The 26,959-nt window shown below is 36.6% G+C and overlaps 1 protein-coding gene across 1 annotated transcript in view; it reads right to left on the reverse strand.

Moving 5' to 3' along the window:
* The window catches only part of TNKS (tankyrase), a 163,346-nt gene that overhangs the window by 104,797 nt on the left and 31,590 nt on the right, over positions 1-26,959 (reverse strand). Inside the window, exon 3 of the mRNA XM_054720078.1 lies at positions 10,351-10,446. Coding sequence (XP_054576053.1) covers positions 10,351-10,446 — 96 coding nt within the window. The remainder of the gene's footprint in view (positions 1-10,350; positions 10,447-26,959) is intronic.

Consider the following 26,959-nt stretch of genomic DNA (forward strand, 5'->3'; position numbering starts at 1 on the left):
TGATTTTTAAAAAAATATGTAAAACATTAACATACTTCTAGAGTTAAAATTATAACCAAAAGGTATACTCTAAAACAAACTGCAATGAATATGCTATAAAGTTGCTAGTTTATAGGGAAAAATGATGGCTGCTCTCAGGTATACACTAATAAGTTATTGTGCTTCACAAATATGTCATTTTTGATGAGTTGAAAAATCATGCTGGTTTTAATGATGTAAGCCTGCTGGCTTTAATAACACAAAAAGGTTGATGGGAGGAGCTTGAAATATTAGAGTGCTGGGTTATCTAAACAGAAAGTGTTTCTATTCCCTCCCACTCCATTAACTGCCTGTAATTTGTGTAAGACTTACTTTATTTGAGCTGCCTTTTACCAATAAATAGTTCAAACATTTTGAATATTACATCTTTCCTTATAGATTCTAAATATTAATGTTTGAAATGAATGTTATTCAAGCCTACTGACTAGAGAGTAAAGACTTACGAATAGCATTTATAAAGTTGGATAAATCAATTTATTACCCAATTAGTTAATTTTATTATGATAATATGATGATAAATCATGCAAGTATTATTAATGAGTTAAGTTTTAAGGAACAATCTTTAAGCTAAGAAACGAGTGAGACATTATATTGGATAGGGTTTAAGCTCCAAGTTTATGGGTCAGTCCAATTTTTTAAATATGAGTTATACTGCATCCTTCTCAATGAATGACTAGGTAAAAAAAAATCTAATCTATATAAGAACTCTGGTTCTGGTTCAAATCCCAATAATTTCTCTTAATGACTGTGTGAACTTGTAAAAGTAACTTAACATCTGCATCTGCAAAAAATGGTACAATGATAATATCTTTCTCCTAGTGTTGTTGTGAGGATTCAATACCCTTAGAACAGTGCTTGGCTCACTGAAGCACTCAGGAGCTGTCAGTTATTATTATTTCTATTTTATATAAAGCTGACTTCTAAAAGAAGGGTTAGCTTGCTATAAGTATTATCTAAAAAGCAATTCAATAAAAACTACTAAACAGCCCAGCCGGGGAGGCTCCGTGGGTGAGTGTCAACTTATGAACCAGGAGGTCACAGTTCGATTCCCAGTCAGGGCACATGCGGGCTTGATCCCCAGTGTGGCATGCACTGTGCAGGAGGCAGCCAATCAATGATTCTCTCTTATCATTGACTAGAGGCCTAGTGCACAAAATTTGTGCATGGGAGGGGCCCTCAGCCTGGCCTGCACCCTCTCGCAATCTGGGACTGCTGGCTCCTAACAGCTCACCTGCCTGCCTGCCTGATTGCCCCTAACCACTCTGTCTGCCTGCCTGATTGCCCCTAACCACTCTGTCTGCCTGCCTGATTGCCCCTAACCACTCTGCCTGCCTGCCTGATTGTCCCTAACCACTCGCCTGCCTACCTGATTCACCCCTAACCGCTTCTGCCTCGGCCCCTGCCACCACGGCTTCATCCGGAATTACGGCTTCATCCGGAATTACGTCTGGAAGGTCGTTCGGCTGTCCAGTCTAATTAGCATATTACGCTTTTATTATTATAGATGTTTCTATCTCTCTCCCTCTCCCTTCTTCTCTGAAATCAATAAAAATAAATACAAACACACACACCAAAAAACAGCTACTAAACAAATTAAATAGGTGCTAATTTAATGTGACCTAGTCCTATATAGACTTTTTAAAAAGGTACTAGTTTTTTATTCCACTTCTAAATTATTTTCATATTTTTAAGGTTTCAAAAAGTGTTTCAATAACTTTTGATAATAAAACCTTAACTTTTTCTAATCATGTCCAAAATTATAGACAGATCAAACCATTAATAAAATTTTAACAGTTAGGGGATTAACATTTACAATCTATCTTTAAAATGAGTATTCACACTATTTTATTGCAATGACAAGTTTTAACTTTCTTGCCTAGCACTAAAGGGAATTTTTAAAAGGGAATTCATGCTAATATAACAATAATTTTCCCCTGATAAAACTGAGATGGATAGATGTACAGCTTTTCTTGAAAACTAAGGTATTAACTCTTATGATTTCTTTTCTAGGAAGAATGTTGTACTTTTAGGCTCCCTAATAACTGATAAACAATAATTTCTAAGGTTAAAATTAAGAACACAAGAAATCTGTGTGTAATCATGTAGGCTAATAGTAAAAATACACTATACATGATATGAAATACGCTACACTGTAGTATAGCTAATGTGCAAAACAATGCATTCATGACAAAAGAAAAGAGTAAAAAATAGGCCCTGGTTAGACATCAGGAAGTCTGACGCGACAGCTGCAGGAAGTTTGATCCTTTCAGAATTGAAATGTTCTCAATCAAAAGAGCTATCCAAGAAATCTGCTGATAAAAGGCTCAGTACATAACTCACCCATCATACCAATTAACCCTTTGCACTCGCTTGCTTTTTTTCTCGATTCCTTTATTCTAATGCTAACTGTGTCGAGTCACACTCAACATCCGAGTGCAAAAGGTTAAAAAATATTTTTAGGGAAAAAGGAAGATGGCTGCCAACGGGAAGGCAGGCTGCAAATAGTGTGTGAGTGAGAGAGTGTGTGGACGTACAGGGAGTGTCTATTTGTGAGTGAGGGACAGCTATATTCCAAGGGACTGTTGGGGACTGTCAGACCGGGCTCCCCTGACCGGGCAGCCTCCATTGCTGCTGAAATCTCTCTTGGCACAACCAGCTCTGCTGCAGAGACTGCGCCATCTTGAAGGGGAGAGTGGCTGTGATCGGAAGCCTAGCCTTACCATCAATCGGGAAGAATGGGATACCTCCTGGGACCCTACAACCATAACACCCAGGAACCAGCAGCGAACCCACAAACACCGGGTCTCAAGCAGTGCGAATATGCAGACTCGGACGAGCTCTGCACCTCTTCACGGAAAGGTCAGATTTTGCCCAGAGAAAGGTGAGGTCTGTGATCCAGGCTGAAGGGAGAAACGCATGCAGCGGGATCTAGAGGTTCAGAGAAAGTCTGCACCCCACAAATTCTGCGGACATTGGGGCCAGCGTAGTCCGCGAATGTGGAAGGGGGTCCACAGGGCTGCTGACAGAAGGTAACTCTAGAAATCAACCAATAGCTGGGCTGGGCACAAAAAGGCAGCCTAAAGCTTTACCAGTAAACCGGCTGTGCTGTGCCAGGGGAAAAAGACGTGCAAAGAGACGTGAGCAGAGAAGCGCGCAGTGCTAGGGCGAAAAGGTCGTGAGTTCGTGTACTTACTCTGGCTCTTTTTCTCTTTAAATCCTTGCTTTTGATCACTAAGCCCAGTACATTGGATGACCCAATTAAAAACACTCTCAAGAGACTACAGGGGGAAATTGTTTTTGTGGAACCTGGGGATCAGAGCAGGGAGAAACAATCAGAAAACCAGCTCTAGGGCAGTCCACACCCCTAAACCAGAAGTAAGTGCAGCAGGAAAAACAAATTCTAAATACTGAGCTGAGAGGACTTATAGCCCCAGATGTCAATACAGAAACACTGCTACTCAGGTGTTGAATCACAAACTTGACTCTTGTATAAATACAACCACAGACAGGCTGAGTAACAAAGAAATACTGCCTGCTTGAAAACAAGATTGTGGCGTACGCCACAGAGGAGCTGTGGAATGCAGGGAACTTAAAAACTGTCCTGACTACCTGACAAGGAAACAGGCATACCCAACAGAACAGTAGAGGAGTGAATGACCTTCACTACTGCACATTATTATTTTTTATCTTTTACTTAAGAAACTAAATTTTTTCTCAATTGATTTTACCTTTTTAATTATATTTTTATTTTTAATCAGTATTATTACTACTATTATTTTACCTTTTTTAAAAATTTTCATTTTATTTTATTTTGGAATTAGTGCTCTACATCCTATTTTCATTTTTCCTTTAGCATCATTTTACTCTATCTCAACTTTACCTTTCTTTATGCCAACACTCTTTTCTTCACTTTTCCCCTTTTGTTGCCGTTTCTCTTACCCTATTCCTGCTTTAGATTTTCCCTATTCCTTCTTTTTACCCCGTCAAAAATTCATCCTACTTATATATCTATCTAATTTCCGATTCCCTGCTGCAAGTCCATACATACTTCTCTCTTCTCTTTCTTCACTACCCAAATTTTTTTCTCTCTTCCCTTTTTTTGTTTTTTATTTTTAATTTATGTTTTTGGTTTTATTTTGTTTTGCCCTTCTTTCTCTCTGTCCTATTGTTGTTGTTAGTTTGATTGTTGATTAGATTTGTTTGTTTGTATGATTGTTCCTCTTTTTTTTTTTTGGTTCTGTTTTTCCTCTCCTCGCTTATAATTAGTTGTTGTTTGTAGTTTGCATTCATATCTGGGTGTTAGTTGTTTGCATTTTTTTTTTGATTAGTTGTTGTTCTATTGGAGTTTTCTCCCCATATAAATAGTTTTTTCCCCCTTCTTTTTTATTCTCTTTCTTTTCTCTCTCATTTTTTTTTCCTTTTCTAAATATCATTTTTGCACTCTTTTATTTTTTAATCCCCTAATTCTCTTTTCTCTGGTGGCCACCTTTATTTGGGGTTATTAGTATCGTGAATACATTTGTGTTCAATGCCTTGTGCATTGTGCCTTGTTGTGTTGTATTTTGTGCCTTTAAGTCAACACAGGAGAGAGAGAGCTACATAACCAGACACCTGGAAAGGAGAGATCCTAGGGAGACAAAGAAACAGCCCACATATGAAAGAAAAGGAGGCATAACCAGAAAAGGAAGTAAACGAAATGGAGGCAAGCAATATGTCAGAGAAAGAATTCAGAGAAATGGTCATAAGGTCGCTGAAAAGGTTGGAAGACAAATTCAACAATATGTGTAAGAACCAAGAGGAAATGAAGAAGAACCAAGAGAAATGAAAAATGACATCACTGCAATAAAGAACTCAATAGAAAGCATCAACAGTAGACTAGAAGAAGCAGAGGACCGCATCAGTGAGCTAGAAGACAAGGTAGGAAAAAATACCCAAGTAGAGCAGCATCTAGAAAAAAAAACAAGCTTAAAAAACAAGAGGAGAGCCTAAAGGAGCTTTGGGACACCACGAAACAAAACAACATCTGCATAATAGGGGTGCCAGAAGGAGAGGAAACTGAGCAAAGAATAAAAAACCTGTTTGAAGAAATAATGACAGAAAACTTTCCTGATATAGGGAAGAAAAAACTCACACAAGTCCAAGAAGCTCACAGAGTCCCAAACAAAATGAACCCCAAAAGACTGACGCCAAGGCACATTATAATTAAATTGGCAAACACCAATGACAAAGTAAGAATCTTAAAAGTGGCCAGAGAGAGACAGAAAGTTACCTACAAAGGATCCCCCATCAGACTAGTGACTGATTTTTCAACAGAAACACATCAAGCCAAAAGGGAATGGAATGAAATATACAAAGTCATGCAGAGGAAGGGTCTGAATCCAAGAATACTGTACTCAGCAAGGCAATCAATCAAAATTGAGGGTGAAATAAGGAGCTTCACAGACAAAAAAGGACTAAGGGAGTTTATCACCACCAAACCAGCAATTCAGGAAATGCTTAAGGGTCTGCTGTAAAAAGAATAGGAAGCGAAGAAGGAACACAGGCATAAAAAATAAAAATGGTGACAAACAAGTACTTATCCTATATAATAAAGAGGTGATATGCAAATTGACCCTCACGCCCTTGCACAAGATGGCCGCCCCCATGTGGTCAAAGATGGCCGCCACAAGATGGCCAGCAGGGGAGGGCATTTGGGGGCGACCTTGCCTGCAAGGGAGGGAGGGCAGTTGGGAGGGACCAGGCCTGCAAGGGGAGGGCAGTTGGGGAGGACCAGGCCTGCAGGGGAGGGCAGTTGGGGGTGACCAGGCCAGCAGGGGAGGGCAGTTAGGGGCGACCAGGCTGGCAGGGGAGGGCAGTTGGGGGCGACTGGGCCAGCAAGGGAGGGCAGTTGGGGGCAACCAGGCCAGTAGTGGAGGGTAGTTGGGGGTTACTGGGCCAGCTGGGGAGGGCAGTTGGGGGCGATCGGGCCGGCAGGGGAGGGCAATTGGGGGTAATCGGGCCGGCAGGGGAGCAGTTAGGTATCGATCAGGCTGTCAGGGGAGTGGTTAGAGGTGATCAGACTGGCAGGCAGGCAAGTGGTTGGGAGCCGGCAATTCCGGATTGTGGGATCAGGCCTAAACCAGCAGTCAAACATCCCACAAGGGGTCCCAGATTGGAGAGGGTGCAGGCTGGGCTGAGGGACACCGCCCCCCACCCGCACCCAGTGCACGAATTTCGTGCACTGGGCCTCTAGTTAATAATAACTTTAAATGTAAATGGATTAAATGCCCCAATCAAAAGACACAGGGTAGCTGAGTGGATAAGAAAACATGACCCATATATCTGCTGTCTCCAGGAAACCCACCTCAGAAAAAAGGACTCACACAGACTGATGGTGAAGGGATGAAAAAAGGTATTTCAGGCGAATGAAAATGAAAAAAAAGCTGGGGTAGCAATACTTATATCTGACAAATTAGATCTCAAAGTGAAGGACATAACAAGATAAGGAAGGCCACTTCATAATACTAAAGGGAGCAATCCAACAAGAAGACAGAACTCTGGTAAACATATACACACCCAATACAGGAGCACCCAAATAGATTAAAAAAAAACTTTTGGAGGATATCAAGGGAGAGATTGACAGCAATACAGTCATAGTAGGGGACTTTAATAGCCCACTATCACCATTGGACAAAGCCTCTAAACAAAAAATCAGCAAAGAAACATCAATCCTAAATGACTTACTAGATCAGATGGAATTAATTGACATCTTCAGAACATTTTACCCCAAAGCCACAAAATATACATTCTTCTCAAGTGCACATGGGTCATTTTCAAAAATAGACCATATGTTGGGACAAAGACAAAGTCTCTTCAAATTCAAGAAAATAGAAATCATATCAAGCATCTTCTCAGATCACAATGGCATAAAACTAGAAATCAACTACAATAAAAACAATTAAAAAAAAATCAAACACCTGGAGGCTAAATAGTATGCTATTAACCTTTTGCACTCGGATGTCGAGTGTGACTCAACACGGTTAGCATTAGAATAAAGGAATCGAGAAAAAAGCAAGCGAGTGCAAAGGGTTAAACAACGACTGGGTTACCAAAGAGATCAAAGAATAAATAAAAAGCATGGCAACAAATGACAATGAAAATACAACAATCCAAAAACTATGGGACACAGTGAAAGCAGTCTTGAGAGGGTAGTTCATAGCTCTACAGGCCTACCTCAAAAAAACAAGAAACAATGGTAATAAATTATCTAACCCTACAACTCAAAGAGTTAGAAAGAGAGCAACAAGAAAAGCCCAGCATAAGCAGAAGGAAGGCAATAATAAAGATCAGAGTGGAGATAAACGACATAGAGACCAAAAAAAAAACAACACAAAAGATCAACAAAACCAAGAGCTGGTTCTTTGAGAGGATAAACAAGATTGATGAACCTCTAGCCAGGCTCACCAAAAAGCAGAGAGCACCCAAATAAACAAAATCAGAAATGAAAGAGGTGAAGTAACAATTGATCCCACAGAAATACAAATGATTATGAAAAAATACTATGAACAACTCTATTCCAACAAAATGGACAACCTAGATGAAATGGACATATTCTTAGAAAAATACAAGCTCCCAAAACTCAACCAAGAAGAATCAAAAAACCTGAATAGGCTGATAACTACCGAAGAAATTGAAACAGCAATCAAAAATCTTCCAGCAAATGAAAGTCCTGATCCGGATGGCTTTACAGAGAAGTTCTACCAAGCATTCAAAGAAGACCTAAAACCTATCCTCCTCAGACTATTACAAAAAATTCAAGAGGAAGGCACACTTCCAAGCTCTTTCTATGAAGCCAGTATTACCCTAATCCCAAAACCAGATAAAGACACCACAAAAAAAGAGAACTACAGGCCAATATCCTTGATGAACACAGATGCTAAAATACTCAACAAAATTCTAGCAAATCGGATTCAGCAATACATTAGAAAGATCATACACCATGATCAAGTGGGATTTATTCCAGGGATGCAAGGATGGTACAATATCCACAAATCAATAAATGTGATACATCACATAAACTGAGAGACAAAAATCACATAATCATATCAATTGATGCAAAAAAAGCAATTGACAAAATCCAACACTCTTTCTTGATTAAAAAAACTCTCAGCAAAGTGGGAATAGAGGGATAATACCTCAACATAATAAAAGCCCTATATGGCAAACCTACAGCCAACACCATACAAACCTACAGCCTCTAGTCTCTCATAACTCTAAGTCATTCCTTTCAAAAGATTCCCTTTTATTAATGCTTACTCTTTTCAATTTAGCTTCAAAAGTAGTACTTCCACTATAATTCCAAAGAATTGCTTAGAAGAGAACCTGCATGGGCAGAAATACATATGGAAATACATTTCACTTAAGTGTTATTTTACTACATTATATAACATGAATGTGTAAATATCATTAGCTTATATTTTCCACAAATTACTATTACCAGAATGTTCTAGAATGTTTTATAAATCATAACTGAAAAGTTGTATGTCATTTCCAAAAAAAGTAAATATTCTTGAAAAGAATAATTAATCAACAGTATTATGACCAAGAAGAATGAATATCGTCCTAATCTAAACAAGATGCAGTGATAGATGCTTTTCAAATCAAGTCTAACATATAGATACAGTATCTGTTCTCCAGGAATCTTCAGTCTCCATGACGTATCATGCCACAGCTCTTTCCCAAACTTAAACAGCCAAGATGATCTCACCTAAAGTCCATTGCAAATTAGGAGGTAGCTTCTTCTTATTAATTAACTTATATTTAAAACCTTCTCTTAGAAAAATGTAAGTGGATCTAAAAGCAGTGTTGCATTAAATGATTCTAACAAATGGACAAGACAGGTGTTGAGGGCTGAAGAGAAGAAAAGGTCAGAAGGAGGACACTCAGATATAGAGACAGTTATGGTCAGCATTTATAATCTACCTCCATTACTCTGAACCATATTTCTCCTTTCGTCAGAGACCAATCCAAAGCTGCGATTGTTGCCAGGGCTTTGTTAAAAGAAGACAGTGAAAGGCTGCAGAGCCTAAGCAAGCCTGAGGCTATATATTTTAATTTCATTATTTAAAATTTTATAATTATACTTAAATGTCTTATCTACACTGGTTTAAAATAGATTTATTTCTCTAGTGTATCTTATCTTGATTCAGTATCCCAATCACCTAACCTTTTAATTTAGAAAAATCATATTACTCTGATTTAGCAGAGATTATATTAATTTTAGCACAGTGGGAAGTTGTCTTCTATACAGAATAATTAACCAGAATTCCACATATTTTCAAAGCTTTCTGTATATAAATGTTTTCCATTCACCTCAGAATCTTTGTTAAAAATGCACAGCATGACACCAAACTTAAAAGTGAACAAACGACTTATTTTCTTCAAATATGGGCAAATTTAAAGGAAGAAAAAAGTCATTTACTTGCACACAAGCACTTACAACAATACTCTTAGCACTGCAGTGACAAAGAGGCTCCAAATTACAAAGGTCAGTTAAGTAAAAGAAGGCAAAGGCAGCAAAACTCAGATGTTAAGAATAAAAACAAAAATAGATCCAATGCAGCATTTTGAGAATGAAGATCAATGAAAACAATTGCTCAATGCCATATTACTTATAGCATTATTTTCTATACTAATTATGAGAAATCATTTCCTCTTTGCTGGTTCTCGACATTTGTCTTAATAAAACCAATAGTGAAGCCAAAAATTTTCATTATCTGAAGTAAAACGGACATTGCCTCAGTTAAAAAAGTAGTTAGGTAGCATGATAAAGTGAGAGATACAACAAAAATATAATCAGGGTGGCAAGGAAAAAGCAGCATCATATTTTATTTAACTATTGATCTAAGTAATACGGCAGCAGGTTGTCTTTCCAATCAAAACTACTTTATAAAGTAATACAAATGCCCTTGTTTGCTCCATAGTGAAGGTCTTCAAAAGAGTCAACCAGAAGATGAGGTACAAGAAAATTACGATCTAAACAATAAAAAATGACTACAATATTAGTGAGTAATATATGTTACCATTCAATGCTATAATTCTCAGAAATTCTAACTAGAATAAACAATCCTATTGCTTAATGCTTGTAAGAGCAAGCATAGCAATTAATGAGACTGTTAACGTACCAAATCAATCAAGAAGTAGAGATAATGGCACATATTTTTGTTGAGCTTAATCAGTAGAAACAAAATAAAATTCAGTGCATAAAGATTTTCTAAAATCAAGCCAGTAGTTCCATAGATGAACTAATTCGGTAGCTCTTGGTTTTCTTACCTGTAAGAACAGCTTTTGCTGAAGGATCTGCCAGGTCCAGGGCTGATTTCCCATCAGTGTTCCGAATGTTTGGATCTGCTCCGTGCTGCAGCAGCACTGTGCAGGGAAAGCAGAAACAGTATCTTACCTCAGGGATACAAAGATTATTTACTGGTAAGTGTCGTCTCGGCATGGTGTAGGCATACACATACATTGCACAATTTTTTTCTTTTTTAAGAAAAAAAAAAAAGAAGAAAAAGAACGGGGAAAAAAGCACTGCAGCAAAGGATCCTCTCTAGAGTAAAGCAAAGTTGGCAACTTATGGTACAGTATTATCACATGACTTAACATCATAAACATGAAACCAGAAAAATCTTGCAACAGACAGTTTGGGTTTGCCTCCTTCTGGCAGCAGGATGGGGAGCTGTGTGCTCACTGCCTCACACTGTGCAATACGCTAACCGTGAACCTGCCCTATCTTTACTTTCACTGTGGCTGCTTGTTGCTGTTGCTGCTGCTGCTTTACTGCTGAATTTCCTAACACTTCCTCTTCTCAGAAGAGTTGTAATACTGTGCAAGCCTTTTAGTGGCTCACCGCTTACATATGAATCGCTCACCCTAACATACTGGCTTGCTTCCAAGAAGTTTCACAGACATAGTAATGCATGCAACTCTGGTCCCCTGCAGTCAAGCTGCAAAAAAGAAACTGCCTTCTACATTAATTCTTTCTACCAAAAATTTTTATAAACAGAAACTCAATCACTATAATATATGCTAAGGAATAAATGTGGAACATGCTGTACTGGTTAGAAATCTATAGAGCTTGCTTAGATAATGGGGGCTCCCAAAAGACAATCAATGTTTAAGTAAAATCCAGATATAAAAATTTGTTAACCCCAAACATTTCTTAACTACATCTGGTATGTGGGGCCGGGGAGAAGACCCAACCAATGGTTAAACTAATAAATATATTAAAAACTAGCCCGAATAAGCAAAGGTCAATCACAAGCTATTCTAATAGTTCAAATAGTTAAGATTTTGTGTACTCCTGGAGAGAACAGTTGTTACCACTTACCACTACACTGTAGCATAAATTTAAAAACAAAACAGAAATATTTCATTCAAATAAGTACTTTAAAATGAGTTATATATAATATCTAAAAACACCTACTGCTCATGAGTCCCAGAATTTCATTCATTAATAGTTCCATGCTAAAGTACTTACATTCTTTTGGAATATTTGGAAGGTGATCCTCTTCTGATGCTAAATAATAAGTCCTGCTATTTATTAAGCACTTCATCTTTCTTTAATGCGTGGCAATCTAGTCAATGACTTTGTTATAACATACAAAGGAAGAACCCTATCTAGAATTAGGACACAGCTGCTGGGCAGTATTTACCAGCATCTCTTGCATTAAATCTTTGGCACTCTCAAATTTGGGAAAAGAAGAACTAGCCATGGCTTGAAAAGATACAGTGAGATTTTGCCAAAACTTTCTATATTATTTTATTCTCATTTATTTTATTCTTCATTAAGAACATAATTATTGTTTACAAATTGACTTAAGAGTAAGTAGAATAAAATAGCAAGTAATTCAATATCAAACTGTAGCTACTTTCATCATAATGAATAAGCTTTCACAGCAATAATTTCTTTTTTTTTTTATTTCAGGAAGAAACTCCAACATCAAGATTCAGCTTTTAAAGGGTCCTTATCATGAAGCGACTCATGTATCAAATGTAAAGCTGACAGCTATCGCTATATATTTATAGCAATATATTGCTGAGTGATCACATACAAAGGTAGGAAAACAAAGAATTAACAACTACCATGAAAAGCAGTTTTTTACTGCATACATCAAGAAATAGCCTTAGCCGGTTTGCCTCAGTGGATAGAGCATCGGCCTGCGGACTGAAAGGTCCTGGGTACAATTCCGGTCAAGGGCACATGCCTGGCTTGCGGGCTCGATCCCCAGTAGGGGACATGCAAGAGGCAGCCAATGAATGATTTTCTCTCATCATTGATGTTTCTATCTATCTCTCCCTCTCCCTTCCTCTCAGAAATCAATAAAAAATGTATTTAAAAAAAAAGAAATAAAGCAATATGTTAATTGACATATTGGCTTGACAACAATATGATGGGAACTGTTGTTTTGCAGCTTAATGAGTGGTAGAGACAAAACATTGAAAGCCTGTTGTTCCTCCAAAAGTCACTTAAAATTTCAATCTTTTTTCTTGTAACCAGGACCTCACCTATTATATCTTTACTATTTTGCAATAGAAACCTGCCACTAAAGTTCAGTTGCAGTATTGCTTTTCTTTAGGTGATAGATATTTAAAGGAGCAATCTTTTTACTAGAAATAATGTTTTTCTAAAGATTTCTGAGTCATACCTAAACTCTTTCATTGGACCTAAACACAGAAACATCCACTGTAGAGTAATGTGCAACAGGGAAGAAGAAGCTGAATATTCTGAACCAGATGCTGATAACAAAATCCACATTAGAAAATACTTAACCATTTTTAATTCACCATTGATCAGCTGCCTCTTGCACGTCCCCTACTGGGGATCGAGCCCGCAAGCAAGGCATGTGCCCTTGACCAGAATTGTACCCAGGACCTTTCAGTCCAAAGGCTGACGCTCTATGAGTTAAAAAACAATAACACACCAATAGAGTTAAGTTTTAGGAGCAAGAAAGGTATCTAAAACTAGATCAGAGGGATCTAAACTTACCTAACTTTTATAAAAAGGGATTATTGAGAGGATTAAATGAGAACCAAAGTGGCATAATATGTATCAGCTAATAATAATATTTGAAACACATTTTTAAAAATGTAGACCCTGTTTGTATGCTCATGTAAAAATGTAGACCCTGTTTGTATCACTAACTACTAATTTTGTTCTAAAGCCAGATCTTCAGATCTTAACTTTTTCTGTAAAGGGCCAGGCAGTAATAATTAGGCTCTACCATATGGTCTCATTCTCAACTACTCATCCCTGCCTCAACCCCAATATTACAGGGGAAAAAACAGCCACAGACAATACTTAAAAGAATGTGTGACTGTGTTTCAATAAAATTTTATTTAAACACACTGAAATATGAATTTTGTATAATTTTAATGTGTCACAAAACATTATAAATTTTCAAAAATCACTTAAAAATGTAAAAATAATTCTTAGCTTGTAGGACATACAAAAAACAAGTTGGATGTAGCCCATGGATCATAGTTTCCCAATCCCGACCTAAGGCAGTGATATACTAGTACCGTGGTCGGCAAACTGTGGCTCACGAGCCACATGCGGCTCTTTGGCCCCTTGAATGTGGCTCTTCCACAAAATACCACGGCCTGGGCAAGTCTATTTTGAAGAAGTGGCATTAGAAGAAGTTTAAGTTTAAAAAATTTGGCTCTCAAAAGAAATTTCAATCGTTGTACTGTTGTTATTTGGCTCTGTTGACTAATGAGTTTGCTGACCACTATACTAGTACAAAGTGAAGTCTATGGACTATTTAGTCCCAGAACTCTTTGTAATCCACCTACATTGAGATAAACACAGAAATTAAGAGGAAGCATTTAGAACTATACATGTCATTTTAAAGTTACTTTTTCTAGCACTTCATTTTTATTCTAGTTTACAAAATGATTGACCTGTCATGCACTGGGGATAGGAAAAAAGAATGATTCTATACCACAGACAGTTTGAGAAGCACTGAGCCAGGGCACCTATAAAAACTCTGGGCCTCAGTTCCCAGATCTCTGAAGTGAAGGAGTTGAACTAAATAGATGATTTCTACATATCAAATCCCTGATAATGCTCTTTTAGAGTTATAGCCAAAGACCTGAAGCATTAATATCTAAATTAAAAAAAAAAAGGAATCTTCTAATACCAGAAGAATAGCACATACATGAGGCGAAGGTAACAACAATGGCTTTTTTTAAGACTGTCCTTATGTCCTTGAAGTGGCGGCACGTAGGACTCTTTATTTTGGATGCTTCAAAATGCTTTCAAAGTTCTTAGTTACTAAAGTGAATAATAAAATGTGACTACTAATACATAATATAATTAGAAATTCATCTTGTAAAAATCAATATAGTGACAGCACACTATTACCTTTTAAAGTAGCACAAATGTCTGAAGCCAAATTCCCAAAATATACAAACAATATACAGAGTCAAGTTTGAAAGAAAAACAAGGAAATTAAAATCTGAGTAACATCGAGTACACAAATTCAAGACTACTGTGGGCATTCGAAATCTCCTTGTACCAATTAGGGCATTATCAGACTTCAAATCTCAAATGACTTGGCTGTATACAGTTGTTCTACTGATGCATCTCAAATCCATTTATCTCCTTTTGATTTGAGAAGGATGGAGAAAATACAGCAGCTGGTACAAAAACAGATTGTTAAAACTAAGGTAGGCTAACAATATTCAAAATGTCATCTGCAAAAGAGCTTATGGCTAGAAGGACATGTGATTGTCCTATTTATGGTGCAAGCATTTAGCTACAGTGAGCCTGATTCAGAAAGCATGCCTTTAGCCTGTGACCAATGCAGTGGAGACTAAAATTGTTTCATTTAATTCCTCAAAACTATTACATTTAAGCATTCACATAATTTTAATTCTTCCAAATAAAAATATTACTACACATATGCAAATTCATCTTGTCAACTTCCTATAGAAGCATATAAAATGCTATTATAAATTGCATTTAACTATAGAAATATTATTAACTGATTTAAGAAGATAGAAGAAGTAAAAACAATGTGAATTTCCCCAACTAAAAATATAACAAGCCTGTTTGGTAAATTATCAAAATGTGTTTTAGTATAGTTTTCACTTTAAAATACTGTAAGTTCTTGGTTTGTTATGTGAATTTTAGAGCTACTTTAATGGTCTTTAAAACTGCTCCTCCTTACAATGAATATTCCATTTTAAAAGAAGTTACATTTAAGTTAAAATATGTTAAAATATTACTAGGTTTTAATTTATATAACAATTCATTTTATTTTAACTAGCAGGTTTTTTGGAACAAGTCTGTTTTCAAAGCTTAAACACAAATCTAATAAAAAAATAAAACACAGTATTTAAAAATCAACAAAACAGGAAAAGGCAAGCCATAGACTAGAATAAAACATCTGCAACAAATTTATGTGATAAAGAACTCAGATCCAGAATATACAATGAACTCCTACAAATCATTAATAAAATCAACCCAATTTGAAAAATGGGAAAAGTAAAGATACCTTATAAAAAATATACAAATTACTAATACATGAAAAAAGCTCAACATCATTAGTCAACAGAGAAATATAAATTTAAAAGATAGGCAATGCCAATTGTTAATGAGGATGAACTAAATTAGAACTCTCATACACTGCTGGTGGGCATATAAAATGGTGTAACCACTTTGGAGGTCAGTTTGGCAGTTTCTTATAAAGGTAAGTATACATCATTACTGGCCCTACCAATTCTACTTTTAGGTATTTATCCAAAAGGGAAAAAGTGGTCTACACAAAAGACTTGAACATGAATATTCATATGCTTCTCTATAATAGTAAAATATTAGAAACAATCTCAATATCCATCAATAGGCAAAAGGTTAAGTAAATTATGGTATAGCTATACAACAGAATAATGCTCAGCAATAAAAAGAAATGAACCACTGATTCATACAAGAGGGATGAAATCTCTAAAACATTATGCTGAGGAAAAGAAGCCAGATAGCAAAGAACATATTTCTAGAAGAGAAAACTAATTTGTAGTGACAGAAAAAGATCAATTCTTGCCTGGGGATGGTGAAAGGAAAGGAAAAAACTGACTACAAATGGGCACCAGAGAACTTTTTAGAAAGATGAAAATGTTCTATTATTTTGATTGTGGTAGTGGTTACAAGGGCATATACATTTGTCAAAACTCATCAACTTGTACACTTAAAATGGATGCATTTTATTTCATTATCTCAAACTCATGTTATAATTCAATAAAATTGATTTTCTTAAAATTCAAGAGTGGTTTAACTGCAGATTAGAAAAATTAACCTGAAGAGAAAATTATTGAACTGTAAAAGATGTCAATAGATATTTCCAAGAATGCTGGATGGAGAAATTATCATGGACAAAGCAAGAAGTGAGAAGGTCTAATATGTTGTAATCAGTATTAAAAAAAAAAAGAAAAGAAAATACATACATATTTGAAGAGGTAATGCCTAAGATTTTCACAGAACTAATAAAAGACACCAATGTATAGGTTCAAGAATCCCAAACAGGATAAACTCAGGAAAAAAAATTATTATACATATAAATTAAGATCAACTACAATTTAAAAAAGCTCTTAAAAGAGAACATGTAAGTAATAGTATACAAAATAATTAGGGATAATTTGTGAACCTATTCTAACTATAGTAGTATATATTATACTAGATGCCCAGTGCACGAAATTCGTGCACGGGGGTGTGTGTGTCCCTCAGCCCAGCCTGCACTCTCTCCAATCTGGGACCTCTTGAGGGATGTCCGACTGCCTGTTTAGGCCCGATCCCACCGATAGGGCCTAAACGGGCAGTCAGACATCCCTCTCACAATCCAAAACTGCTGGCTCCCAACCACTCACCTGCCTGCCTGCTTGCCTAATTGCCGCTAACCTCTTCTGCCAGCCAGCCTGATTACCCCCTCACCACTCCCCTGCCAGCCAGATTGACACCTAACTGCTCCACTGCTGGCCCGATTGCCCCTAACCGCCCTCCCCTTCAGGCCTGGTCCCCCCCAACTACCCTCCCCTGCAGGCCTGGTCCCCCCCAACTGTCCGTCCCTGCAGCCCTGATCACCCCGAACTGCCCTTTCAGGCATGGTCCCTCCCAACTGCCCTCCCCTGCTGGCCATCTTGTGACGACCATCTTGTGTCCACATGGGGGCAACCATCTTTGACCACATGGGGTGGCCATCTTGTGTGTTGGAGTGACAGTCAATTTGCCTATTGCCTCTTTATTATATAGGATAATATAGCATATGTTAAGCAATGATGTAATTATGTTTCTATTTCCATGTATATTGCAAAAGGCCATTATTTTGCAACTGTAAAATATGCCACATTCCTATTTTTGGAAAAAACTTGATTTAGGTAATATCAATTAAACAATGTTCTACTTTTAAAATTATTTTAAATAAATGGCAACAGTAAAGTAGATATATTCTAAGTTTTTCTACAATACTACTCTGCAACCAAGATTTACAAGGTTTGGTTAGCCAAACCAAAGAAACTCTTTGACATAAATTTAATATTTATTTTCATTTAAAAAGTATTTTGTTTTCTCTTTACATTTTTAAAAGAATTCTCTTTAGTTATTAAGATCCAACTTTTTCACAGTAGTTTCCACCTCTAAATAAACTAAATATTTAAATTCTTCAAATTCTAACATTCATAAGAGATAAACACTGGCTCTGTATAAAATTAAATTTGGTAGTCAAGAAAAATAATTAACTCCTCTTTTAACATACTCATGGTAATAGGTTTCTCTTAAGAACATAAGCTAGACATTTGTTTGATGCTCGGTGGTGTCTTTTCAGTGAATGAGTAGTGACATTCATTGAGTGAAATAAGCTTCTTTCATCTTAATTAGTATCCTTTGGAGAAATCTCTGAGAACCTCATAATATGAAAGCATGGCTAATGTGACTCACTTAAAAAGATATTCTAAAATGGAGATTTAAGGACAGGCATTCTAGTAACATGAATAGAGAACTGAGCAAGCTGGGCTTCAGGAGAAAAGTTTTGAAGTAATGGTTGTGTGGTCTTAGCTTGGTCTTGTTAGACATAAATAAACATAGTAAGTGATTTCCCAGTAATCATTTGTGGGCATTGGGTGCTTGGCTGTCATCACTTTCCACTTGTAATGAGTACAGGGCATTCTTTCTTCCTCTCCCCTTATGCTGGCTCTTCAGCAATAGGCTTCTGACAACTCATGCTGCAGTCACAGTCCTTTTTCTTTCATTGTCATCCTTTTTGGAGTGTGGTACCATTGGCTTACCCTTCTTTTCATTGTATATATATAAGTAATAAACTATCTAAGTCTAAGAGTGGCTTGTTGCATCTTTACTGGTAAAATCAGTCAGGTCTTAGCTTGTCCTATAGTGTGTACTACAGTGGGGAGCTGTCCCATGCATTAAAGGATGTTTAAGAGCAACCCTGACCTCTATCTCCCCTGCAGTGACAACCAAATACTGGTATGCTTCTAGACATTGCTAAATATCCCCTTAAGAGGCAAAACAGCTCCTGATTTAAACCACTCTCTTTAGGTTCTTAAGGGCCCACACCCACCCTCCTCACACATATACATACAAGGTAGAATACATGAAGGTCTATACTTCTTCCCACTGTCCGAACACTTGTATATATATTTATTTTTAGTTTTATATAACAATTGATTTTGAGAGAGAGAGAAACATCAATATGATAATGAAACATCAACTGGCTACCTAGGATCCAGCTCACAACCCAGGCATGTGCCCTGACTGGGAATCAAATCAGCAACCTCTCAGTGAGCAAGATGATGGCCAATTAATTGAGCCACACTGATCAGGGCTGAACAGTTTTATATAGTGGGTTTCTACATTAGATATAATTTGAAGAAAGAGTTTTGTGGCTTAAAAACATAATAAGAAATAAGTAAATAGTAAATCAGTAAAGTACAATAATAACTAGTAAATAAGTTTCTAAAACGTAATCGAAAATAGTAATAAAAATGACCTCCAAGGATCCTTCTAAATCTAAGATACTGTAATCTATGAATATATCTTTGAGTACTGACTTTTCAATTAGAGGGTTTTTAATTAAGAAGGGAGAAAATACTTTAGCTAGCTTACACAACAGGAAAGTGTGTTAAAGAATAAAGCTATCTCAATTAAAGCAAAATGCAGAAATGCATCCAAAAACTTACCCTGCTTCTGTCTATTCTGTCTCTCAGCACCATAGCCATCCCCTCTTAGATAAAAACACACACACCTGTATCATCTGAATCTTAATTCCAAACTCTCATTAAAGAGACTTTGGTCCAACTTGCCTCAATATCTGGTTCTGGACTTCAAAAGTTTGGTCAAAGAATACAGAAGAGCCAATAAAAATGCTGGTGATGGGTTAAGAGGCATTAGTTCTGAGAGAAGAGTCTTGTGCCGACACCTCAATGGGTCTCTACTGCAATAACAGATCTTAAATTTAAAGTATTATGTAGATGTGTTTATTCATGGTAAATGAATGAGTTTACATAAAGTTTATCTCTGAGAAAGTGAAAGAATTGGGACTTCCATTTTCTATTTTACACATTTCTATATTGTTCTGATGTTTATTACACATATGTATTATTTTTTTCCAGTAAGAGAGAAATGAGAGAGATAATTCTCCTAAGACAGAAATTATCTTTATGCATGCTGTTTAAGTATGTTTGCCAAAATAATACTTCTCTTAAAACTGCTACTTAAAGTAATTAATTTGTAACGAATGGAGAAATAATTGGATTGTTCTTCCTGTCAAGTGAACAACATTAAATAGGGTGACAGCATTAGATAAATAAGACCAATATAAAAAAATCCATTAATTTAAAATCTGTGATGATGCAGAGGCTGTAGAAATAAGCCTTAAGTAAAATAGTCAAGAAGTAATTTTCTACTGTGTTTTTAAGAAAATTTTTTTAGTTTTCATACAAAAGTCACCAACAATTCAGAATTCTGGCCACATCTGGGGCTAGCTTACTTGTGATACATTACTTAATTTCACCTCAGTGTATACCTTGAATATATGTGCCTCAATAGATAGATACCCATTTATAACTTTTCCCTTGTATTTCACTGGAAAAAATAAGACAGCATTCAGTTTTTTAAATTCTCTACTAACTCTGCTTCACTTACCAATGGCAATACGCCAGAGCTAAGGTGAAAAGCAGAGCTGTGGTCCAGAGCTGGTCCTCTGGAACCAGACTGTGTGGGTTAGAATCCCAGTTCTGTCACCTCCTCATTTTGGGACCCTAGGAAGCTACTTCATCTCTCCATGCTTCCTCTACTGTACTATATTAGGAGATAATAATAGTTTCTACCTCACAGGTTATTAGGCGGACAAAACAAATACTATTTGAAGAGCTCTTAGTACAGTGGCCAGTATATAGTAGGCATGAGTATAGAAGAATTTTCAAAAGAGACATTAGAAAATATATAATTACTCACTCAAAAAATTAATCCAAGTAAATAAAATTTTACTGAATTTATGTGGGAGAGCTGTTTTGCTTAAAAACTGTTTTTAAATATATTACAGAGAGAGAGGAAGGGAAATGGAATGGAACCATGACCTCCTGGTTCATGGGTTGATGCTCAACGACTGAGCCATACCACCGGGGTGGGAGAGTTGTTCTTTATGACCAAGTTTTGACATGAAATTTTGTAATAAAAAAATCCCCCAATTACATGTTGTTCCTACTGTCAAGTTTTCCTAGAAATAGACAAAATCAAGATTTTAAAATACATTTTTTTAGAAAATCAAGAATATTTTAAAAGGCCATTCCATCTGAAGTAACTTAGATATAGATTATTCTATGTTTAATATTCAATATTACATTCAAATCAATTATACACTTTTTACAATAGAGAGTTAAGCCAGTCCACAATATATTTGTGAAATCAGCATTATCTGCTTACACAATCCACAATGCACTGGAAGATAAAGTAGGCACTGGAATAAATATGAAAATGATTATAATAAATCATATGTCTCTACATAGAAATCCCCCACTCTAGTCCAAAAGAAAATACTGTCCTGGAGTCAGACAAACCTGGGCTTTAGAGTGCTTCTCTGTCCTTAGCAATTGTCTGACCTTAGGCAAGTTACTTCACCTGTCAATCACACCTTTCTCTTTCATAAAACACTACCTACTTCTGAGGCTTGCAGTTATAATTAAATGAGACAATATATATAAACCTAGGTTGGTACTTGGTGCATAACAGAGACTCAATAAATCCCCTGTCCCTTCAACCAGGATTTTTCATCTACTTTCAAAAATAGAATCATATACACAGAGAATGGTAAAAGAAGATATCTGTTGGGTTGAAATAAAGACAAACTGGCAACAGTCCTAGGAACAATGAATTCACTTGTGCCAAGTCAATTATTGTTTTATGCTCCCTTTATTTAGGGAGAGATTACTTTTTCTACAACTTGACTAGATTCAGCTAAGTGTAACACTAATAAGAAATTAAGCAGATAAATTTAGTCTAACTACATAAGTATATTACATGATCACAAAGTTTTTATTGTTCTGAGGGACAATGACTATATGCAAAAAGATGCTTCCAACCTGTCTCTGGGAGAGCCTTTCTGAATCCTTCCTTAAATTGTTAACTCCACCTGCCCTCTCTCAAGACCTCAAGAATTTACTAGTATTCCATGCAAACTATCCATTAGTTTTAAAACATTAAGACCAATTAAAATCAGTTTTAATGCTACTAGTTACTAGGTTTAAAATTAAACATGTAAAAACATTTTTCACAAGTAACACAGGATTGGACCTGTACCATAACATTCTGATTCTGCTTTGAACTTCAGGTTCATAAGAAATTATCTCACTATTATTACTAGGTGTACCAGTTAATAATGGCGTATTTTTGAAATCAAAGAAAACATGATAATTTCAAGAGAAATATCAAAAGTGCTTTATTCAAAGTAATGTCCATCGCTAGCTACACATTTCCTCCATCTTTCAGGTAATTTGTGGATACCGTCCCAATAGAACTTTTCTTGTTTTGAGGCAAACCATTCAGAGACCCAATTTTCCACTTCTTCGTATGTTTTGAAGTTCTGCTCAGAAAGTGCGTGTGTCATCGATCAGAACAAGTGGTAATCTGAAGGAGCAAGGTCTGGTGAATACAGCGGGTGGGTTAATACTTCTCAGGCAAGATCTTTTAACGTGTCTTTAACTGGTTTTGAAGTGTGTGATGGTGTGTTATCATGAAGCAAAATTACTTTGCCATGTCTTCTGGAATATTCTGGTCGTTTCACGATCAAAGTGTGGTTCAAATTGATTATTTGTTGTGGGTAGCGATCAGTATTAACGGTTTCACCTGGTTTTAGAAGCTCATAATACATCACACCTTCCTGATCCCACCAAAGGCAGAGCATCGTCTTCTTTCTGAAGCGATTTGGCCTTGCAGTCGATGTTGATGGTTGACCTGGATCAACCCATGATTTTGTGCCTTTGGGATTCTCAAAATAGATCCACTTTTCATCGCCAGTCACAATTCCATGCAAAAAAGACTTTCATGCCGTTGAAGCAGCATTTTACTGATGACTTTGAGGTGGCACCCATTTTCCTTCCTTTAAAATCTTTCCCATGGCTTGTAAACCATCGGAAATTGTTTGCTGAGCAACATTTAATCTTTCTGCAAGTTGTTTTTGAGTTTGACACACATCTTCATCCAATAATGCTTGTCATTGTTGGTCTTCAAACTTTTTCGGTTGACCTGGACATTCTTTGTCTTTCACATGGAAACCATCACTTTTAAAGCGTTTAAACCAGCGTCCACAAGTATCTTGAGATGAAGCATGTTCCCCATAAGCTTCCCGAAGTATACGATAACTTTCAGCAGCACTTTTCTTCAAAATAAAGTAATGAATTACAACTTCCCGCAAATGCTCTTTTTTTGGCATGAAATTCGACATTTTTAAGCGTAAAAATATCTATGATGTTAACACCTTCAGCAAATTTGACATGTGAAGTTCTGAAGCTTACTATCAATACAACAAAATAGCATACATATCAAATCGCATATATATCAACATATGTGTAACTCCATCTATGGAAAAACATCCACATTATTAACTGATACACCTAGTATTCCCCTATACTTCTGAGAACTGATACAACAGCTTGAAACTTAAATATACTGTTGTACTTTCAATTTGAAGGAGCCAAGGAATAGAACTCTTAATTTTTCATTTCTTGAGAAATTTACCCAATAATTTTTTAAATAATTAGTTTTCTTTTTTTGAATTTAATAAATTACCCTATTAGCAATTATTCTTAAGGACAGTATTCAATTACATTTTTTTTATATCCCACCTCAGCTCCTTTACCCTATGTTGAGGAGAAAAAGATTGTCTTTTTCTTTTAATGTAATCCCGCCTCTACTTTCGCTTCTCTCATTCCAAGTGTATTACAATTTTGGCAGCTTGAAGAACTATCCACTCATAATTAATTTGCTTTAAAAATATTAATCATTATTCATACCTATACTCAGTCATAGCCAATCACTATAACTTCATACTTCAGCTATTAAAATATTTGTGGGGAAAATGTCGGTTACACTATAATTTCCCATTATCCTATCTGCAACATTCCCACTGAATAGGTTAAAAGACCTAAATTGCAATGGGGGTGTGTGTGACTTTATGTCTTATCAAATCAGAATTCAAGTTGACGACATTACAAAGGCTATGAAACAAAGGATATAACACTAATTCACATTGATGGCAACAAAGAGTGGCATATGGTAACTGCCAACTAGTCAGTCACTCAGCTTTTACAGTGTCAGAATACAAAACTGATCTATGAGAACACCTGACTGTTACTACCCAAGGGAAAAAAGAGTGGAAGGAAACAAGCATTTACTGGGGCTCTTCCTGCTTTTTTACTTCACTATCTTCCCATAACAACCCAATGCAGTAGGTATGATGCCCGCTGAGGTTCAAGGCAACTAAATTATTTGTGCAAGATCAGTTTTTAAATCATAAAATGGAATTCATACTTACTTCTAACCCACTCATTTAATTTCTATCTTATCTTTCTACACAAGTGCAAGCCAAGGTCATCCCAGAACTGTAAACTTCAAGTTTTCCCCCTTATGTGAATTCTGAAAGGCATACATTGGTCTTAAATACCTTATCTACTCCTATGGCCAATGTCCTCTTCCCATCTCATCAAACAAGCCCCTGTGGGAAAATGTGAAACCACAACTTGGAAATGACATGGAAAACAATCCATGACAGCTAGGGTTCCATTTTAAGTGAGCCACTAGAATGTTTCCATATTTCCCCTCAACCCTCATGCTCAGACATATTCTTTTCAAAAGGCCAACAATGCAAATATGTGCCCCAAACAGGCAAAATAAAATATATTCCCTCTACCTCTAATCATGATTACTTATATCACAGCAAATTTTGACATTTTTAGGTGTGACATGAAATAAATATTTGGACAAACAGTGGGATTTCTTAATGTCTTACTTATATTGTCATATCTGAGGGCAGAATAAAACAACTCACAGTGAGGTTTACATTCTTCATCCTGGTTCCGTTAAAAAGCCTAACACCCACCCCATTTTAAGGACAATCAACAGATTCCAATAATTAAAAGAACAAAGAGAGTACATAATATATTTTTTTAAAGCCTGAAATTGCAATTATTATACTTTACAACTTTCTACTTTGGTCAGCTGGAAAGGAGTGAGAAGGACTCAACAAATCTTTATTGTCAATCTGGACCTCCTCTGAAATCTCAGTTACTGCAGAACTACACAAAGTGAGGACACAGTCCTATTATGAAACGAGTTTCAGATAACATGCTAACCTGTAAAGCGAGAACTGACTGGGTTACATGAGCCATTTGCCTCAAATACCATTTTCATACAACCTCAAACTTAAGCCAGGCATCTCACTGAAATCCACAGATTGTTCTGAGCCATCATGGTTAGCCTAGAAGTAAATGCAAATGTATAAATAATTCCTTTAATAGGCAGATTGAGCAATAAGCAAAGCCTTTTATCACTTTTAAAAAAATGAATGTGGGTTTTTTTATTCTTTTTTTTTTTTTTTAACAATTCCTCCCTCTCCCCCTTCCTACTTTAAGCATCTTTGACTTATTTCTTAAGGCTTTAGGAGAATAAAGGCATGCATATTGGTGTTTTTCTGGTTATTCTAATAAAATGCAATATACAAATATGAAACTCAACACACATATTTGCCACCATTATCCAGAATGTCTACTTAAGTAGTCCCAAATTTATTAGGTAAATGCATAAATACTTTCACCTTCTTGAAAACTGCTGAAAATAAACAGGCAAGTCATCAAAATAACGGTGCTCACTATCAGTGGGGATTATTTCAGAGGGGAAAAATTACTAGCATTCTTGGCTTGCCTTCTCCTTTGTAAGTATACAGGTACGGAATTTTGCCAACTTTTACTTTTTTATGAAAATACTACATTGAGACTTTTAAAAAAAGATCCCAATTCAATTTTTATATGGAAAATTGCTGTTAAAAATGCCAAAGGAAGGTATTCAGGTAGGATAAGGGAAATGAGACAATAATGAAACAAAAGCCAGTGAATCAAATTCTCAAGGCTTTGCTGAATTTTCAATGAATTTTTATGAAGAGTAAGGAAGGTGTGGGAAATGATTTTTCTTAATCTAGCTCATTTATGGATGACATATGGATAGATAATATGACAGACTCAATAAAGAGCCCTCGCCCTGTCGGAGTGGCTCAGCTGGTTGAGCATCCTCCTGTGCACCAAAGGGTTTCTGGTTCAATTCCCGGTCAGGACACATACTTAGGTTGAGAGTTCAATCCGTAGTCAGGGCACCTATGGAAGGCAACTAATCAATGTATCCCTCCCTCCCTCTAAGCATGTCCTTTGGTGAGGATTTAAAAAAAAAAAAAAATAAAATAAAAAATAAAAGATTAAACTTGCTTTTTAAAAAAAATTTTTAAAGAGTCCTAATGTTGAATTCTCCAACAGCCATGATTTCTTTATCTTTTATTAAGAAGCTGTGGCTTTCCAGAATTTATCCTAAAATAATTAAGGTTTAAACTTGTATTTACTAGTAATGAAAGGGATAGTCATTAAGTAATGTTTATAAAAACAATTTAAAGATTAGAAATAGTCTAAATTGCCTAAAGTAGGTGACTGATTTAAAAAATAATGATTATCCTATCTAATAATAGACAAATATGCAAATTGACCATACCTCCAACACACCCACAAGCCACGCCCACAAACCACGCCCACCATCCAATCAGAGCAAGTATGCAAATTAACCTAAGCCAAGATGGCTACAGCCACAGAGAGCAAGGTTTCCTAGGTAACAGGGGAAGCCAAGCTTTCCGCCTGCCCTTGCCTGGCCTAAGCCTCCACTCAAGCTACAAAGTTTCAATTATAGAAGGTAAACAAATTCAAACAGAAATGGCGGCAGAATAGAGCTTGAGAGAGCAGGCCAGGGTTGCTGCCAGCAACAGGGGAAGCAAAGCTTTCCGCACACCCTGGCGGGCCCACCCGCTTAAGGCAACAAAGTTTCAATTATAACCCCAACACAAATGGCTGCCGGCCGCTCGGAGGGAGCCCCAGGTTTGGCTCTGCTCCAGGCTACAAAGTTTCAATTGTAGAAGGAAAATAAATTCCAGATACCAGGGCCTCCACTTGGGTTGCCAGGGGGCATGGCCGGCCTGCAAACCACCACAGGCCCCTCGCTCAGGCCACCCCACGCCCCAAGGGAACCCCCACCTGATCCGGGACGCCCTTCAGGGCAAAGCAGCTGGCCCCCACCCCTGTACCAGGCCTCTATCCTATCTAATAATAGAGTAACATGTAAATTACCATCACT

Source organism: Eptesicus fuscus, chromosome 8 (genome assembly GCF_027574615.1).
Source record: "Eptesicus fuscus isolate TK198812 chromosome 8, DD_ASM_mEF_20220401, whole genome shotgun sequence".
Taxonomy (NCBI): domain Eukaryota; kingdom Metazoa; phylum Chordata; class Mammalia; order Chiroptera; family Vespertilionidae; genus Eptesicus; species Eptesicus fuscus.